The sequence below is a fragment of the Kogia breviceps genome, chromosome 1, assembly GCF_026419965.1.
Source record: "Kogia breviceps isolate mKogBre1 chromosome 1, mKogBre1 haplotype 1, whole genome shotgun sequence".
NCBI lineage: Eukaryota > Metazoa > Chordata > Mammalia > Artiodactyla > Physeteridae > Kogia > Kogia breviceps.
The window spans coordinates 163,432,658-163,452,491 of record NC_081310.1 but is presented as its reverse complement, the minus strand read 5'-3'; the positions used below and the strand labels follow the sequence as shown (position 1 = coordinate 163,452,491).

The 19,834-nt window shown below is 37.1% G+C and overlaps 1 protein-coding gene across 5 annotated transcripts in view; it reads right to left on the bottom strand.

Moving 5' to 3' along the window:
* Positions 1-19,834, bottom strand: part of STIL (STIL centriolar assembly protein) — a 61,196-nt gene that overhangs the window by 25,946 nt on the left and 15,416 nt on the right. For 4 of the 5 annotated variants that reach the window (XM_067008280.1, XM_059058259.2, XM_059058275.2 and 1 more), the window contains 7 exons: positions 18,847-18,959; positions 18,340-18,527; positions 17,139-17,386; positions 14,526-14,609; positions 12,716-12,802; positions 6,105-6,255; positions 3,485-3,594 (listed from right to left, as the gene is read on the bottom strand). In XM_067008280.1, the coding sequence (XP_066864381.1) occupies positions 3,485-3,594; positions 6,105-6,255; positions 12,716-12,802; positions 14,526-14,609; positions 17,139-17,386; positions 18,340-18,527; positions 18,847-18,959 (981 nt within the window). Of the gene's footprint in view, positions 1-3,484; positions 3,595-5,324; positions 5,464-6,104; positions 6,256-12,715; positions 12,803-14,525; positions 14,610-17,138; positions 17,387-18,339; positions 18,528-18,846; positions 18,960-19,834 lie in introns of those variants that run through there. The other variant, XM_059058283.2, reaches the window with a different exon arrangement.

Sequence of the window (19,834 nt, the reverse complement as noted above, 5' to 3'; positions counted from 1 at the left end):
GCACGTACTCCTAACCACTTGGACCGCCAGGGAATTCCCTCAATTACTTTTAAAAAGAAAAAAAGTAGGGGACTTCTCTGGTGGTCGAGTGGTTAAGACTCTGCACTTCCAGTGCAGGGGGAATCGGGCTCGATCCCTGGTTGGGGAACTAAGATCCCAGTGCTGTACCAAAAAAAGAGAAAAGAATAAAAACAAAGTTACATTTTTGATACACCTGAGTTTGTGGCAAGGAATTAATATTTGCTACATACTTACTTATGATAAACATATACAAATATACACATAGATACACACATATAAAATTTCCCAATGCTGAGCAATAAAATCCATTTCTGAGGGACTTCCCTGGCCGTCTAGTGGTTAAGAATCTGCGCTTCCACTATAGGGGGTATAAGTTCAATCCCTGGTCAGGGAACTAAGATCCCACATGCTGCGTGGCACAGCCAAAAAAACACAAAAAACAAAAAATATCCATTTCTGAGCTTTTTTAGCACCCAAGACAAAAAGAAAAAACTTAATGTTGTATAATTTTTTTTTTTTTTTTTTTTTTGCAGTACGCAGGCCTCTCACTGTTGTGGCCTCTCCTATTGCGGATCACAGGCTCCAGACGCTCAGGCTCAGCAGCCATGGCTCATGGGCCCAGCCGCTCCGCGGCATGTGGGATCTTCCCGGACCGGGGCACGATCCCATGTCCCCTGCATTGGCAGGCGGACTCTCAACCACTGCGCCACCAGGGAAGCCCAATGTTGTATAATTTTAATACCAGTTACCTAGGTGAGATAAACATTTTATTAAAATTAAAATCTATAAATGACTTATCCTTATCAAAGCTTTGGTGAGAGTCGAAAATAGACAAGGCCGGACTTCCCTGGTGGTGCAGTGGTTAAGAATCCACCTGCCAGTGCAGGGGACATGGGTTCGAGCCCTGATCCCAGAAGATCCCACATGCCGTGGAGCAACTAAGCCTGTGCACCACAACTACTAAGCCTGTGCTCTACAGCCCAAGAGCCACAACTACTGAGTCCACACGCTACAGCTACTGAAGCCCGTGGGCCTAGAGCCCATGCTCGGCCCCAAGAGAAGCCACTGCAATGAAGAGTACCCCCCACTTGCTGCAACTAGAGAAAGCCCATGTGCAGCAACGAAGACCCAATGCAGCCAAACATAAATAAGTAAATAAATAAATTTTTTAAAAAATAGACACGGTTTTTCAACAATGTTAAAGAAATTGCAAGTGTCCCCTTAATTTGGCTTTTTCTTCCATAAACATTCAATAAAATCTTGAATAAAACCTTAAACCTTAAGACAATGAAGGTGGTCCTGCAAGTCTATAAGAATATAGTTTTCTGCTGATCTAACCTGTTTCAAGAATAACTTAAAATGCCCAAAGATACAGTATACCTCAGACATCTTTCTAATCCCCAGAACCTGTGAATATGTTAGTGTAAAAGGAAAAAGGGAGTTTGCAGATGTGATTATGTATCTTGAGATGTGGAGGCTCAATGTAATCACAATGGTCCTTATAAGATGGAGGCAAGATGGTCAGGCAGAGAAGGAGATATGAGGAGGACAGAAGAAGTCAGAGAGAGATTTGAAGATGCTATGCTGCTAGCTTTGAAGATGGAGTAAGACAAGGAATGCAGGTGGCCTCTAGAAGCTGGAAAAGGGAATATGGATTCACCACTAAAGCTTCCAAAAGGAATGCAGCCCTACCATCACTTTGATTTTAGCCCCAAAGATCCATTTTGGACTCCTGACCCCCAGAAGATAATAACTTTGTATTGTTTGAAGTCACGTAAGTTTGTGGTACTTTGTTAGAATAGCAATAAGAAACCAATACGGATATAGTCATAATTCCCATTTTACATATGGGATAGTGATGTTTACAACCAAGACTTGAACACATATTATGTCTTATACCATAACCTGAACTCACAACTACTATGTTATGTAGCCTCTATAAATAGTTGGCATAGCTGGCATTTATTTTAAAACTGTATCATAATTAACTTCCACCTACAGAATCAAGTGTTAAGGACAGATGAATGAATGCTATTTAAAAAAGGTCAAGCTAGGGACTTCCCTGGTGGTCCAGTGGTTAAGACTCAGTGCTCCCAGTGCAGGGGGCACGGGTCTGATCGCTGTTTGGGGAATTAAGATCTCGCGTGCCAGGCGGCATGGCCAAAAAAAAAAAAAAAAAAAAAGGTGAAGCTATTTTCTCAATAATTGCAATAATCTATAATGAAACTTATACCTGCTTGTTTCTCATGCAAGATACTAAAGAGGCCCAAAGATAGGTAAGGTTACAATCAAAAAGTTGAGAAAAGGACAAATCAGTTGTAAGTGCAAGTTAAAAATGACAATAGTTTCTGAGCTACAGAATCAAAGAATAAACCAGCATTCCAAAGTAACTTTTAAATGAGGTTATTAAATACTTGGCAAATATTAACTTAAGTTAATGGACCTCTCAAATAACACAGAGAATTCAACACTCCATTACTGAACTATAAATTCCATGAGGAAAGGGATCGTCCTGCATGTTTTTAATACCACTATATCCCCACCTCTTAGCACATTATCAGGCACATAGTAAAATAAATGAGAAAGCTGGAATAGGGATATGAAGGGTTAATTTTATTTGTCAACTTGGCTAGGCCACAGTAGCCAGATTTTTGGTCATACATTATTCTAGATGTTTCTGTGAAGGTGTTTTAAAGATGAGATTAACATTTAAATTGGTAGACTCTGAGTAAAGCATATAATCCTCCATAATGTGGGTGGGTCTCATCCAGCTGAATGCCTTAATAGAACAATGACTGACCTCCCCAACAGGAGGGAATTCTGCCAGCTGACCACCTTCGGACTCTAACTGCAACTTTTCTCAGGCTGCCAGCCTACCCTGCAGATTTTGGCCCTGACAAGCCTCCCCAGCTGCACAAATCAGTTCCTTAAAACAAATCTCTCTCTATGTATATATACCCTGTCGCTTCTGTTTCTCTGGAGAACCCTAATACAAAAGGAATATCTACTTTACCATAAAAGGTATATAGGGACCCAAAAATTCACAACCATTATTTGATATTCTCTAAGTGCATTTGCTTTAAAAATTTTCTTTTTTAGGTAGAGGAGTTATTTTTTATAGTAGTTTATCTGATAGGCCTAGGTTTAATACTACAAGGAAGAGAAGAACAGAAGGCAAACTAAACAAAAACAGTATGCTTCTTCTTAAACAAGATATTGTCTCGACAAATACTTTTGTCCCCCTATGTAATAAATCAACTCAAATGAGAACCAAATTAGAGTTGTCACTTCATTAAAATTATCATCCAACTTCTGAGTATGAAGGAATGCATTTAAAGCAAGGATACCTATGGTATAAGATTTACAAATAGTTTCCTCAGAAATAATTAGGGAGTTACTTTACTCACCAAAAAACTAATAAAATTAATTTAAAAAGTACACATGACAATAAAATATCTTTTACCTCTTAATTGAAAGGTTCTTGGAAACTTTGTTTAAAAATTCTCTTTCTGCACTCTGGCCTTCAGGACTCAGTTCAAAATAGACCGTGTTTTTGTCAGAAGGTTCAACATTCTGAAATAAAGTAGGTCATACTTTGAGATGTGACTTACATAAACACCAGAGAATTCTATTTAGATGACAAGTAGCTCTGAAACACTGGGGGGAGGGAGACTTCTGATTTCTGTAACTATAATCTTTTTTAAAAAAATCATTCTTTCAACTGAGATATAACTGACATATGACATAATACTTTCAGGTGAACAACATAATGATTCAATATTTGAATATACTATGAAACACACTACAATAAATCTAGTTAACCATCTATCACCATGCAGAATGATAAATTTTTTCTTATAGGAACTTTCAAGGGACTTCCCTGGTGGCGCAGTAGTTGGGAATCTGTCTGCCAATGCAGGGGACATGGGTTCAACCCCTGGTCCCAGGGATATCCCACATGCCACGGAGCAACTGGGTCTATGTGCCACAGCTACTGAGCCTGTGCTCTGGAGCCTGCGAGCCACAGCTTCTGGGCCCGTGTGCCACAACTGCTGGAGCCCGTGCGCCTGGAACCTGAGCTCTGCAACAGGAGAGGCCACCACAATGAGAGGCCTGCACACCGCAATGAGTGGCCCCCGTTCGCCACAACTAGAGAGCCTGCGCACAGCAACGAAGACCCAACGCGTCCAAAAAGTAAATAAAATAAATAAATTTAAAAAAAAGAACTTTCAAAATACAATATAGTATTATTAACTACACTCACCATGCTGTATATTACATCCCCATTACTTAATTTACTTTATAACTGGAAGTTTGTACCTTTTGACCACCTTTGGCCATTTCGGGCACCCTCAAACCCTCCCCTCCCCACCACCTCTTGCAAACCACCCATCTGTTCTCTGTGTCTGTGAGTTCAATGAAATGGTTTTTTGTTGTTGTTTAAATGTTGCACATATAAGTGACATACGGTATTTGTCTTTCTCTGTTTTATTTATTTCATTTAGCACAATGCCCTCAAGGTCCATCTATGTTGTCACAAATGGCAGGATTTCCTTCCTTTTTTTACAGCTGAATATTTACCCATTATATTAATATACTATGATATAATGTAATATAAGATAATATAAATTACATTTTCTTTATCCACTCACCCATCTATGGACACTTAGGTTGCTTTAATATCTTGGCTATTGTAAATAATGCTGAAATTAACATGGTGGTACACATATCTTTTTGAATTAGTGTTGTTTCCTTTGGATAAATACCCAGAAGTGGAACTGCTGAATCATATGGTTCTATTTTTATGCAACCTTTTAAAAAAACTATCTGTCTCCCTACTACATAAATGAAAGTAAAAACCTAATTACCTTTACTATGTAACTTACTCAATAACCAGGGATTCAGTTAAAATAGTAACTTTCAAATGAGTATACAATCTGAAGAATAAAATGAGTGAACGATATATGTCTCTAAAATGAAAACAGACTTCATTTAAGGTGATTATGTTTATAATTAAAATACAAAAACTTGATTCATGAATCAATACAACCTATAAATGAAATTAAAGGCACAAAATAAGATCTGAGTGGTAACACACAGTTATTTAGGGATAGTAAAAAAATTTTTTAAAATTTATTTATTTATTTCTGGCTGCGTTGGCTCTTTGTTGCTGCATGTGGGCTTTCTCTAGTTGCAGCGAGCAAGGACTACTCTTTGTTGCAGTGCACGGGCTTCTCATTGTGATAGCTTCTCTTGTTGTGGAGCGTGGGCTCTAGGCACGTGGGCTTCAGTAGCTGCGGCACTTGGGCTCAGTAGTTGTGGCTCACGTTGTCTAGAGCACAGGCTCAGTAGTTGCGGCACATGGGCTTAGCTGCTCCACAGCATGTGCGATCTTCTGGGACCAGGGCTTGAACCCGTGTCCCCTGCATTGGCAGATGGATTCTTAACCAATGAGCCACCAGGGAAGCCCAGGATAATCCATATTTTTGTAAAAAACAAAACAAAACAAAACAGAATTATTGTTTATTTTTGGCCTTAGAATGTTTTTACATAAGGACACTTACAGTTTCAAAGATCTACTTTTTCTGTGACCATCACCTAAATGTATTGGGTTAGCCAAAAAGTTCTTTCAGGTTTTTCCATAAGATCTTACAGAAAAACCCAAATGAATTTTTTTGCCAGTCATATTAATCTATTCTGATTCCTAGGGTTATATATTATAGACACTGACTTTTAAGTATGAGAAACCATTTGTTATGCCCATACATTTAAAAATTAAGTCAGGACAAAGAAAACACTAAGATCACAAATTAACTCTCAATATCCTAAGATGATACAACACACACATTAAATTCTTGATATAGTCTTCAAAGGTTTTAGGAAAACATGGGAAAGTTACTCTGTAGATAACGTTTGATCCTGCATTAGAATTTGGTGCTGGAGGTATGGCCTAAAATTTACAAAACAAAATTAACCATAAATGAATAAAGTTAATATTCAGTAAGACTGATTATAAATAAAGCCTAATAATTTGAGTACAACCCTGAATAGTCATAAGTGTGCTAGGTAATCAAATCACTTACTTTGAAAAGATGTAATGTTTCCTTACTAGTTAGTAGCTGGAATCGAAGGTCAGGTAACCTGCCATCACAAGGGAGGCATTCATAAAACTCAGGATCCTTATGTGTCACAGAATAGAGAACTATAATGAAATTTCCAGATTCTGAAAAAACCCTGGATAAAAAAATGCCATTTAATTAAAATTTACTGAGAATAACAAGAGTACACTCAAAGAATTCTATGTGAGTCTCTTAGTCTAGTTAATAAACAGTCCAATTTTTAGAAGAAAACTGAGGGGCAAATTTATGCTTACTCTTCCCTGACCAGGGATCAAACCCATGCTCCCTTCAATGGAAGCGTGGAGCCTAACCACTGGACCACCAGGGAATTCCCTATGCTTACTTTTGAATGTTACTAATTTTTAATTTTTAAAATACATTTATTATGGAATACATATTCCTTGTAAATACTTCAAACAAAAACAGGAATGTATAAAATAGAAAATGAAAACCATCCCATTCCACTCTCCAGTTTACTGTATTTACTTCCAGAATTTTCCCCTAGGCATATGCAAACATTTTATACAATTTAACAAAAATAAGGTAGTATACACACTATTTGCATTTGTTCTTTTTTTATTTTTTTGAGGGAAAAGAGAAATAACATTTAATTAAAAGCACTCAACGTGATTACTGGTATATTTCTAAACCACATATTCAATAGGTCTGTGATATAGTTCTTTAAAAAAATTTTTTTTTATTGGAGTATAGTTGCTTTACAACATTGTGTTAGTTTCTGCTGTACAGCAGAGTGAATCAGTTATACGTATACATATATCCCCTCTTTTTTAGATTTCCTACCCATTTAGGTCACCACAGAGCACTGAGTAGAATTCCCTGTGCTCTACAGTAGGTTCTCATTAGTTATCTATTTTATACATAGTAGTGTATACATGTCAACTGCAATCTCCCAATTCATCCCACCCTCTCCTTCCCCCCTTGGTATCTGTAAGTCTGTTCTATAAAACTGTGTCTTTATTTCTGCTTTGCAAATAAGTTCATCTGTACCATTTTTCTAGATTCCACATATAAGCGATATTATACAATATTTGTTTTTCTCTTTCTGACTTACTTCACTCTGTATGACAGTTTCCAGGTCCATCCACATCTCTGCAAATGGCACTATTTCGTTCCATTTTATGGCTGAGTAATAGTCCATTGTATATATTTAAATCTTCTTTATCCATTCATCTGTTGATGGACATTTAGGTTGCTTCCATGTCCTGGCTATTGTAAATACTGCTGCAATGAACACTGGGGTGCATGTATCTTTTTGAATTATGACTTTCTTCAGGTATATGCCCAGGAGTGGGAATGCTGGGTCATATGGTAGTTCTATTTTTAGTTTTTTAAGGAACCTGCATACTGTTCTCCATAGTGGCTGTACCAATTTACATTCCCACCAATAGTGTAGGAGGGTTCCCTTTTCTCCACACCCTCTCCAGCATTTAGTTTGTAGATTTTTTGATGATGGCCATTCTGACTGGTGTGAGGTGATACCTCATGGTAGTTGTGATTTGCATTTCTCTAATAATTAGCGATGTTGAGCATCTTTTCACGTGCCTCTTGGCCATCTGTATGTCTTCTTTGGGGAGATGTCTATTTAGGTCTTCTGCTCATTTTCTGATTGTTTGGTTCTTTTTTGTTATTGAGCTGCATGAGCTGTTTGTATATTTTGGAGATTAATCCCTTGTCAGTTGCTTCATTTGCAAATATTTTCTCTCATTCTGAGGGTTGTCTTTTCATATTGTTTATGGTTTCCTTTGCTGTGCAAAAGCTTTAAAGTTTCTAGGTCCCATTTGTTTATTTTTGTTTTTATTTTCATCACTCTAGGAGGTGGGTCAAAAAAGATCTTGCTGCAATTTATGTCAAGGAGTGTTCTGCTTATGTTTTTTCCTCTAACAGTTTAAAAGTGTCCATTCTTACACTTAGATCTTTAATCCATTTGGAGTTTATTTTTGTGTATGGTGTTAGGGAGTGTTCTGATTTCATTCCTTTACATGTAGCTGTCCAGTTTTCCCAGCACAACTTATTGAAAAGACTGTCTTTTCTCCATTATATATTCTTGCCTTCTTTGTCATAGATTAGGTGACCATAGGTGCATGGGTTTATCTTTGGGCTTTCTATCCTGTTCCACTGATCTATATTTCTGTTTTCGTGCCAGTACCATACTGTCTTGATTACTGTAGCTTTGTAGTATAGTCTGAAGTCAGGGAGCCTGATTTCTCCAGCTGTTTTTCTTTCTCAAGATTGCCTTGGCTATTCGGGGTCTTTTGTGTTTCTATACCAATTGTACAATTTTTTGGTCTAATTCTGTGAAAAATGCCATTGGTAATTTGATAGTGATTGTACTGAATCTGTAGATTGCTGTGTGTACTATAGCCATCTTCACAATATTGGTTCTTCCAGTCCAAGAACATGGTATATATCTCTCCATCTGTTTCATCTTTGATTTCTTTCATCAGTATCTTACAGTTTTCTGAGTCCAGGTTTTTTATGTCCTTAGGCTGGTTTATTCCTAGGTATTTTATTCTTTTTGTTGCAATGGTAAATGGGATTTAATTGTTTCCTTAATTGCATTTGCTATTTATTATTTGACAATTCTGGATTTCTTTCCATGTCACTATTCTATAATATACCTTAGACCTCCTTATTCTTTTTTAGTGACTATCCAGTATTACAATTTATAGATGTGCTATTATTGATTCACCTAGACTTCTAAAAGTGGATATTTAAATCATTCACAATATTTCACTACTATAAACACTGATAAAATGAACATTCATTTTATTATTCACTACATGACTCAACAAATATCTGTAAAGTAATCAAGAGTCCTTAAAAATATATATCAAAACCCACTATTTAAAATACTTTTAGTAGTTGTCTCTACTTTGTAAAATGTTGAATGAAAGATAATTTGGGGATATATTACACTATTAACAAAACAAAGCAGTGAGGGTTTAGGAGGCAGAATGTCTATGCTGCTCAATTTCTCTCTCTAGGGTCAGACAAGACCACTGATCAGAATGCTGTAAAGTACTAACCTAAGCTATGCCAAGCAGTGCTGATGCTTCCCTGGTTAAAGGCTGGCAGTAATTAAAGAGTCCAGGTATCAAAGAAATTCCCTAACGCTTCATATTAACAGAGAGAGCTTCAAAACTAACTTCACCAAGCATTTACTATCAATAAATAATTAAAGCAAGATCAGTCACTGATAATAAAACTTAATTTTATTAATACACTAAAATGAATATTTAATTTCTCTCTTACTGCAAATAAAACTAACTATATTGTATAATTAAAATAAAATGTAAAAAGTAGAACTGTAGGGCTTCCCTGGTGGCACAGTGGTTGAAAGTCCGCCTGCCGATTCAGGGGACACGGGTTCGTGCCCTTGTCCGGGAAGTTCCCACATGCCGCAGAGCAGCTGGGTCCATGAGCCATGGCCGCTGAGCCTGCTCCGGAGCCTGTGCTCCACAACGGGAGAGGCCACAACAGTGAGAGGGCCGCGTACCGCAAAAAAAAAAAAAAAAAAAAAAAAAAAAAAAAAAAAATATATATATATATATATATATATATATATATATATATATATAAAAAGCTGTAGCTTCTGGAGAAAAAACAAGAGATTTTCATTTCAATAAAAATCCTTTCTAAGCAAAATAGAAAAAAAAAGATGGATAAATCTGACTTTAAAAAAAGTCTGGGAAAAAATATTAACCAAAGTGAAATAAAATGACAATCTGGAGGAAATATTTTTTTTGGTGCTAGGCGGGCCTCTCACTGTTGTGGCCTCTCCCATTGCGGAGCACAGGCTCCAGATGAGCAGGCTCAGCGGCCATGGCTCACGGGCCCAGCCGCTCCACGGCATGTGGGATCTTCCCAGACCGGGGCACGAACCCGTGTCCCCTGCATCGGCAGGCGGATTCTCAACCACTGCGCCACCAGGGAAGCCCTGGAGGAAATAAATTTTTGCCACATATCTATACCAATACAAACACATATACGTATGTACACACGCACATTTTAATAACATATTTATATACACATATAAAATCTTTGCAGCATATAACACATATATTTTAAGAAATATATACTTCTCTGTATACTTTACATATTATATAACAGAGAGTGAAAAAGAAAAAGAGAGCTCTTACAAAGCAATGTGAAAAAGATACACAACCCAATAGAATAATGGCAAGAGACATGATTAGGAGGTTCCCAGAAGATGAGACTATAAAACATCAGATTTGCAAAGATTAAAAGTCTAATAATGGGGGCATCCCTGGTGGAGCAGTGGTTAAGGATCCGTCTGCCAATGCAGGGGACATGGGTTTGATCCCTGGTCCGGGGAGATCCCACATGCCATGGACCAACTAAGCCCGTGTGCCACAATTACTGAGCCTGCACGCTAGAGCCTGTGAGCCACAACTACTGAGCTCACATGCCACAACTACTGAAGCCTGCGCACCTAGAGCCCATGCTCTGCAACAAGAGAAGCCACTGCAATGAGAAGCCTGCGCACCGCAATGAAGAGTAGCCCCGGCTCCCCGCAACTAGAGAAAGCCCCCACACCCCAACAAAGACCCAACGCAGCCAAAAATTAAAAAAAAAAAAAAAAAAAAAAAACTCTAATACTGGCCTTCCAGTTCTCTTTCTGAGGTCTTGTTGTTTTTCCCTTCCCTTACTCCTCTCCAGCCACGCTACTTCCTTGCTGTTCCTTGAAGATGCAAGGTGACCTTTCACCCACAGCTTTGTACCCATCATCCTGTGATACTGCCCCAGACAGCCACATGGCTTACTCCCCTATCTCAAGTCTTTGCCTGCCTGACTGCCCTATTTAAATCTGCAACCCTACCTGCCACTACCATAGACACAATATCCACCTCCCCTGCTTATTTTTCTCCACAGCACTCATCACCTTGTAAAATACTATTTATTTTACTTATTTTTTCTGTTTACTGCCTATCTCTGCAGGATCTTTATTTTGTTTACTGTTTATTGCCAATATCATGAATAGTGCTTGGTACATAGTAGATGCTCAACAAATACTTGTTCCACAGTGTTACTGAGGGGATGGAGAAAACAGGCACTCTCAAACACTGTTGGAAAGATTATAAACTGATAGTCTTTGAAGCACAAATTGGCAATATCTACCAAAATTTAAAATTATATACTATTTGACCCAGAAAAACCATTTTTAGGAATTTATTCCACAAATATACTAGTATATACACACAAAGATGTATACACAAAGTTGTCTGCAAGCAAAAGTTTTTAAAATATAGTATATGTTATTTACTATTCAGTTGTAAAATACGGGTATTAAATCTGTATGTGCCAAGATTTAGTAATGATTTCCAAGGTACAATGATATAAAGAAAAAAGCAACAGAGAAAAGATAGAACAGTTTGATCCCATTTGTGATTTAACTTTTACAGACCAGGTAAGGGTGTTATTTGTCTATGCATTGGTATTTCAAGAAGGAAGCACAAGATACTCCTTTAACAGTGATTGTCTCTGGGGATAGGGTCTGGGGAAATGTGATGGAAGAGACATTTTTATTATGTATCTTTATATATGCCTGATTTATTGCCATGTACTTATACTGCCTTTTCATTAAAGTTTTTTAAAAAAAGTGTATTACAGTCACCAAAGCAGACAGAAACAGACTCTGGAATTTTCATTTAATAGATGAAGAAAGTAAGAGGCAAATAATGGCATCATGTACAAAATAACAAAATTAAATGAGGAGTTGAGGTTACAAATAAAGTTTCCATATTAGTTCCAATGCTTGTGCTTTAGTTCCAAGAACATTAAACTTCATCTCAAGTGTTTCTTACGGTACTATCAGTAGCACAGGGTAACAATAAAACACTTGAAACAAATTCAAACTCATTTTCAGTCACTTCAATGAAAACTAATCTCTTTTTTATAAAATAGGATGCTAGAGTAGATGATCCCTAGGGCTTTTTTTCCACTCATAAAAAGTATGTCTTTTGTGTTACAGTACTGTCATTAGGCAAGTGAATTCCTTCATATTTCCAAGTATAGAACAATGTCACCTTTTTTGTCTGGTTTTATTCCCATGTAATATTTGACTTCCTTAGTGTGCTTGTTCTTCTGGTTTGTAAGTATTATAAAAGGGACTTCCCTGGTGGCGCAGTGGTTGAGAGTCCGCCTGCCAAGGCAGGGGACACGGGTTCGAGCCCTGGTCCGGGAAGATCCGACATGCCGCAGAGCAACTAAGCCCGTGTGCCACAACTACTGAGCCCACGTGCCACAACTACTGAAGCCTGTGTGCCTAGAGCCCATGCTCCACAACAAGAGAAGCCACCGCAATGAGAAGCCCGCGCACTGCAACGAAGAGTAGCCCTCACTTGCTGCAACTAGAGAAAGTCCACGTGCAGCAGCGAAGACCCAACACAGCCAAAAATAAATAAATAACATAAATTTAAAAAAAAAAAGTATTATAAAAGGTTAAGGCATTGCATGAACTTTAAATAACACCAGTAAAACACGAATGGAGATAAAGATCAAAATAAAACACTACAGAAAAAAATATCACTTACCTTTCTTGAATAGAAGAACTGAACATGTATCGCAAGCAGCAAGCCCACACCTGAGGACTGTAGATATGTATAATTCCAGACAGCCAGCTAAAACAAAAAATAAAAATTAAAAGCTATAGTCATTTTACAAATTAGTACTTAACATCCTTTAGATTACGTTCTTCTTAAGGTAATGTGGCAGAAATTCTTGGCATTCACCAAGAACAGATTAAAGGGCTCATAAATAAGAAATCTATGAACATTAAACCATGCTGTTAATTAAGAGGGAGACTATAGATATACCTATAACCAGAGACAGATTCAGAGAGAGAGCACTACTTTCTGTCCTCTTCCGCTGAAATGATGGTAAAACTGTGGGAAAGAAAATGGTTGGGCTTCCCTGGTGGCGCAGTGGTTGAGAGTCCATCTGCCGATGCACGGGATACGGGTTCGTGCCCCGGTACGGGAAGATCCCACATGTCGCAGAGTGGCTAGGCCCGTGAGCCATGGCCGCTGAGCCTGCTCATCTGGAGCCTGTGCTCCGTGACGGGAGAGGCCACAACCGCAAAAAAAAAAAAAAAAAAGAAAAAAGATAAAGGTTAACAAGAGAGGTGAAAGCAGAAATCAATTAGAATCAGTCAGCCTGCACTAGAAAGAATAGGCTGAATTAGGGGAGAAAGAAGTTAGCAGCCTAAAACCATAGAGTTACTGAGAGGATTTAAGTCTATAATTATACAGGTAGGCTGAAAAACTCTTAAAAAAATTTTTTTTTAAATTATTTTTTAAAGTATTTATTTATTTATTTAGGTTGCACTGGCTCTTAGTTGCAGCATGCAAACTCTTAGTTGTGGCGTGCATGCAGAATCTAGCTTCCCGACCAGGGACTGAACCCCAGCCCCCTGCATTGGGAGCATGGGGTCTTACCCACTGGATGGCCAGGGAAGTCTCAGAAAACTCTTGATATTCACTTAACAGCAGTAACACACAGCCACTACCAGGACCAGAGCAAAGACTGTAAGGAGATTTCATGGTCCACAGAACATTTCTGTACTCTCATTTTTTAAGTCTGCGCATACCATTCCCACATACGGGTTCCCTTCCCAGTCAATCCTCCCTTCTATTATCTACACACTTAAAAGTCCAGCTCAAGTTTGCCTTCTCTAAGAAAATGTCCCTGATCATCTCTCTTGCAAACAGTAATAGTGCTCACTGTCTAACTTGTTTATTTCATAGTAAATCATATACTTTATTATTTATCTTTCTATGTGGGAATATTTGAATATTTTATCGCCTCACCTTTAATTATTAATTCCTTGAGGAGCTTTAAATCCCAACACAGTATGAAACATAATACTATGTATAGGGTAAGCATTCAATAAATACCGAATTAATATAAATTTCTGACTAAATAATCTATCTAAATGTCATTAACCACCAACTTGAAAAGAGATCGCCATAAACTAAAGAGAATTTTTGCAAAATTGCCTGGCAGTGAATTTTAAACAGTGTTATCCTGAGTCCTGAGTTCTTCAAGGGCCTTAAGGACATGGGTAGTGAATAAGGTTAAAGAAACAGGGCTCTAAGGCTTCAACTTCAACAAGAAGAATTCAGCTTTGTTTTATATACTGGAATTCTTCCTAAGATTAGACAAAAATCTTGTTTCAACTGATTCAGCTGTTATAATAAGAAAGCTTAAGCATCATTGGCATTTATAGTTTTATAAGGTGATCCAAGTATTAATGACATATTCATAGTACAAATGATTCACATGTTTATAATATACATTTAAATACATATATGGCTGAAAAGGTTTTCATAATGCAATACTTACATTCCCACTAATGGGAGAGAATAAGCCTTGGGATCAGATTCCAGCAAAAGTAACAATTTGCGTGTCTCATCCATGGTAAGATATCTAAACAGAAGACATTCATGTAAAAACAATTGGAAATATGCACTTTTACCTAAAAGAGATAATGTGAGTGCTGAAGAAGTATATTTTAGGCAGAGGAGAGGATTCAAATGAATAATTTCTCTTACATACACATGCACACAAAGAAAATAGTTCAAAGTGTAGAAGATTCTAGTAATTATGAGGATGACATGGAAGAGATTTAATATCTTAAAATTTCTATGTATTAAAATGGTCATTGAAGATTACATACCTTTTGAAAAAGTTTGCTCTAAAAGTATGAACTTTTTTAAATCAAAAGTATTAAAATCAAGGCTAACAATTTCAGAACCAAATAGGTTTCCCTGGGAGAAATGAACTTCCTGTTGCTGGAAGTATTCAAGCATGCAGGTGACTTGACAACATTGCAAAAGATGTGACTTCTCACTGAAGGAGGCTGAATTAGGTGAGGGATATTCAATCTTCCATGTACTATATTCCTCCAACAGCTATCAAAGAATTTTGCAACCATCATGATAGAACCCCAAAGCTCACTTTTCCCTAAAAGGACATTATACTACATTTATACTTTGTTAATATAACATACTTATTACTGACAATAAGTTCTAAGAATATGATAAGTACAGTACAACTGTCAAGAGTTTACTGTTACTGCTTTAAAAGACAAAAGTAAAAACAATGCCATTTGTGATATAAAGTCTTAATAGTATCACTGAGAATACATTTTATTGCTATAATAACCCTAAAACACAAAGATGATGAATTTATCAAGCCATGTGACAAGATGATTAAGCCTGAGTTGGCACGAGATTTATGTATCAACAATGACCCTTACACCTGCTTTGAGAGCTCTTCTGCCTTGACAACCTGATAAACCAGGTTTTTTATATCTTAGGCTTTCCATGATTTTCCCAGGCAATTTGGACACACCTTCCTGCTTTCCCACACTATATATAAACCCCTATGTTTATCCACATCGTGTTTACATGATAATATACTTAGTGGACAGTAAGTATGGTTTTTTTATCTATTTAATGTCAGTGTATAACACAATACTATTCCACAATGGATCCTAATAAATATTAGGGTAAACAAGTGAATGTGGTCAAAGAAAAAGGCAAACGTCATAAATTAAATAACTCTAGGTAGAAAGGGGCAAGAGGAATAGGTGATTAAATAGAATATTGAACATCCTGGATTACTACTGGCATGCCAAGGGGTCACAAAAGAATAATTCAAAGAAAGGTAAATCCATGCTTCACTAGATGGACACAGGTACTAAGGAAAATAAATTAATTTTTTGGTTAATTTTAACACAAATTTCTATGTACCAATTGAGAAGTATTTTATTACTCCAAGAGAATTAAATGTTCAATTTAATTCAAACACTTTTTAATCACTATCGCCTTTGACCATTCCATGATTTTGGAATATAGCAACGCTTTTTCTTTTGTGCCACCCCAACCAGAAAGGTGCTCTGATCAGCATGTGGGAACTTTCTTGCTGTTCCAGGGACCCTCTGAAAAGAAAATCCTTCTTCTTATCCTCTTTTGAAGAGGCATTTTTGGTAGACAAGACTTGAAGTTGAGTTTACCTTGCCAAACATTTCCACCTCTAGAGACCTAACAGGAACTAGGGTGGAGTCAGTGGGAAAGGAAGCCAGAAGTGAACTGTTTAGACTTTAAAGCAGTTGGTGCTTTCATTGTCTGACTTAGCTCAGTAGACAATGGATAAAGAAAGTGGATGAGGATTCAGGGAAGCAGCCCTGCTGAGGATCAGAAAGCAAGCAATTTGGCTTACATTTCCTAAGAAACTAAGAGTGTTAATAGGAAGCTAGAGAGGATGCTGCTTCAGCTATGTGAGGAAACTCCACCCTCAAGTGGTTGACAATTTGGTAAGCAAGAGTATTATACTTTATAATTTAATAATCTTCTTTACCTGCAGTGCTCATTATTCACAATTAAAACTGCATATTATAGGGCTTCCCTGGTGGCGCAATGGTTAAGAATCAGCCCACCAATGCAAGGGACACGGGTTCGAGCTCTGGCCCAAGAAGATCCCACATGCCGCGGAGCAACTAAGCCCGTGCACCACAACTACTGAGCCTGAGCTCTAGAGCCTGCAAACCACAACTACTGAGCCCATGTGCCACAACTACTGAAGCCTGCGTGCCTAGAGCCCATGCTCTGCAACAAGAGAAGCCACGACAATGAGTAGCCCCCGCTCACTGCAACTAGAGAAAGCCTGTGCACAGCAATGAAGACCCAACACAGCCAATAAATAAATAAATAAATAAATTTTAAAAAAAAACCCTGCGTATTATAAATAATTCTCCAGCCTCCATTAGGCTCATTATCAGAAAACTATATTCAGCAAAAATTAACAATTTTTTCACCTTCCTTGGTTATTTATCTAGCTGCCACAGATCTCAGGCATGTAAACTGACCAATTATTTCATATTATGTGAATAACATGAAAATATACTAATGTGACGAATATTTAAAATTTTGGATGAATAGGTCTTTTACTTACCCATATTTATATGTACCTTGAACTTGAGAAATATTCAGATTACTGCTCAAGTTTCTTGCCAGAGCTGTTGGAATAATGGGGATGGGCTTCACAGGTGTGCATTTAAAGTTATTTGCTAGAGTTACTGCTGCCCAATCCAAGTCAAAATCCACAGTGTCCAAACTCTCCCTGGAAGTGATATGAGCTCTTAGGGAAAGCAGTTTACCACAATCCAAGGAATCTTTGCTACACACATGATGCTGCAGAGCCTGAGGAATCAATATTATACAATTATTTTAAAGCTTTGAAATTTGTCCGTATCTCTGAAGGTTTTGTTTCATATATCTCACACTAACAAAATTAAACAATTTCTGATTTGCAACATTTCAATTCTCTTATTTCTTCCATGTGACCAAAAGGTTACATGAATAATTATGTTAAAGCAAAAAAAATTTATATACCAAGCTCCATCACGTATTTCCAACCTATATGTCCCAGCAGCATTTTAAACTCTTACTGGAGAATGTCGCTTTCAATAAATATTTATTACGTGGGTAAAAATGGACATAAATTAACTTTGACTCAGTCTCAGAGAATCTAAGGTCCAGTCCTCTCTGATTCTTTTCTTATTACTCCAAATCATCAAGTTAGTTCTTCCTCTGTAGTTGCTCATGCAGACTGTGCCCTTTCTGGTCTCACTGCCGCCACTCTGCTATAGGCTAATACACCCCCCTCTAATACACACCTGACTGCTGCAATGGGCTAACTATTCTAACTTCAGTCAGCCCTCCCTATTACATTAACTATACCTGATTTAACACGATTTGCTCTTTTCAGAAATTTTCAAAGAAAAACATGGCCCATTAGATAAAGTTCAAATTCCGTAGCCTGGCAGACAAGGCTCTCTATGATCTAAACAAACTAATACTCAAGTCTGACTGCCCACAAATCCAGCAAAAATCTTCACCCTCAATGTTACCCTGAGCACATCTTGCACTTTGCTATCTTGGTCATGTTGCTTCCTCTTCTGGAATGCTACCCATATTACCTACCTAGGATTTCTGTCCTCAGAAACCATATCTAATTGAATTTTAGGTCAACAACATTTAGTCAGAATTAAATGAATACCTATTAAATATGGGTTTATTAAAATATAACACAGTACACATAGTTTGATTCTTGTGTTGAATAAGGAAATAATCACATTATCAACAAATCTCACCTTAAAAGCTGAATTGAAGTCATCTACATTGTGCACTATTATTTCTCTTGAACAAAGTCCTTGAGTATGAATTTTGCATGGGATCACAAAGTCCCCAGGAAGAGAAGCAGTAGGGGTTCTTTCTAAGCATTCAGGTACCTCTCGACCAGGATCAAAACGATCTATTGTCAATGTCACACTTTCTTCATCTGAAGAACAAAAACAGCAGTTATTATATAGCACACCAATTATGAAATGTGAAATTAACCAAGCAAGCCTAGATTATAGGAAAGCATTTTGTTCATACTAAGAGTACACTAAACTTTCATTTAAAAAAAATGACTTACATATATATTTATCCAACTGACCAAACTGTAAAGTCTATGATGAGTAGTGTCAACTTTTACTCATCTTCATAACGTTGGTATACAGTAAAGAAAATTAGCCAAAGTACATTACAGTAATTGACTGAAACAGTAAACATAAAATCTATTATACTCATAAAAATAATTTTTCAAAGTATATTACCTTCATCTACTGTGAGAGAACCAAGTAAAAAGCATGGCAAATTTTCTTTATTCTGCTTAGCATGACGACAAGCAAGTCGGATGGTCTTTTCAGTTACCACAAGCTTTGGATTTCTGAAAAATAATAACAGTCTTTTACGAATGTGGTGGATCTGACAGCCTAAAAAACCTTCCTGCCATGAAATGTTGCCTAAAATATAATACACATCTTTTAAAATGTACAGAAAGATCACTGTTGGAAATCCTAGGGTCAAAGGCAGCGGGTAAGAAGGGCTACCTGGAAAGCAGAATTGCAATAAGCAGACACTGAAGTTATGGTTGTTCTCCAGGATTCATAAAATTCTTAATTTTATGAATTTTAGGATCAAGAACCTATGAGGCCTCCTGTTTTTGTAAACAAAGTTTGATTGAAATAGTCACATCCATTTGTTTACATATGATCTATGGACTTCAGATACTAGCATTACTGAATACAGAATATAAATACAATTCACATGTTTAAAGAAATATAAAAGGGACTCTAAAATATGAGTAAGGAACAAGATACTATGAAAAAAGACCAGACAAATTTATTATTCTATAAACTGTGTGTATATATTATAAATAATCTTTCACATATATAGCATACTCCCACATTTAAAAACCTAAATGAACAGATTAGATGGCAACTAAGCACAGCTAAAGAGAAAATTAGAAGAGCTGAAGAACAAAAGAAATTACTCAAAATGCAAAAGAGAAAGATGGCAATAGAAAATATAGGTTAACAGACATGTAGAAAAGAATGAACAAGTCTGACAAACATTTAAACTTCCACAAGACACTCTCTGTTTTTGTCAATGATACCACCCTTTTCTGAGAACTTAAATACTTTTTTCTTTTTTAAAAAATTTATTTTTGGCTGTATTGGGTCTTCGTTGCTGTGCGCAGGCTTTCTCTAGCTGTGGTGAGCAGGGGCTACTCTTTGTTGAGGAGTGCAGGCTTCTCGTTGC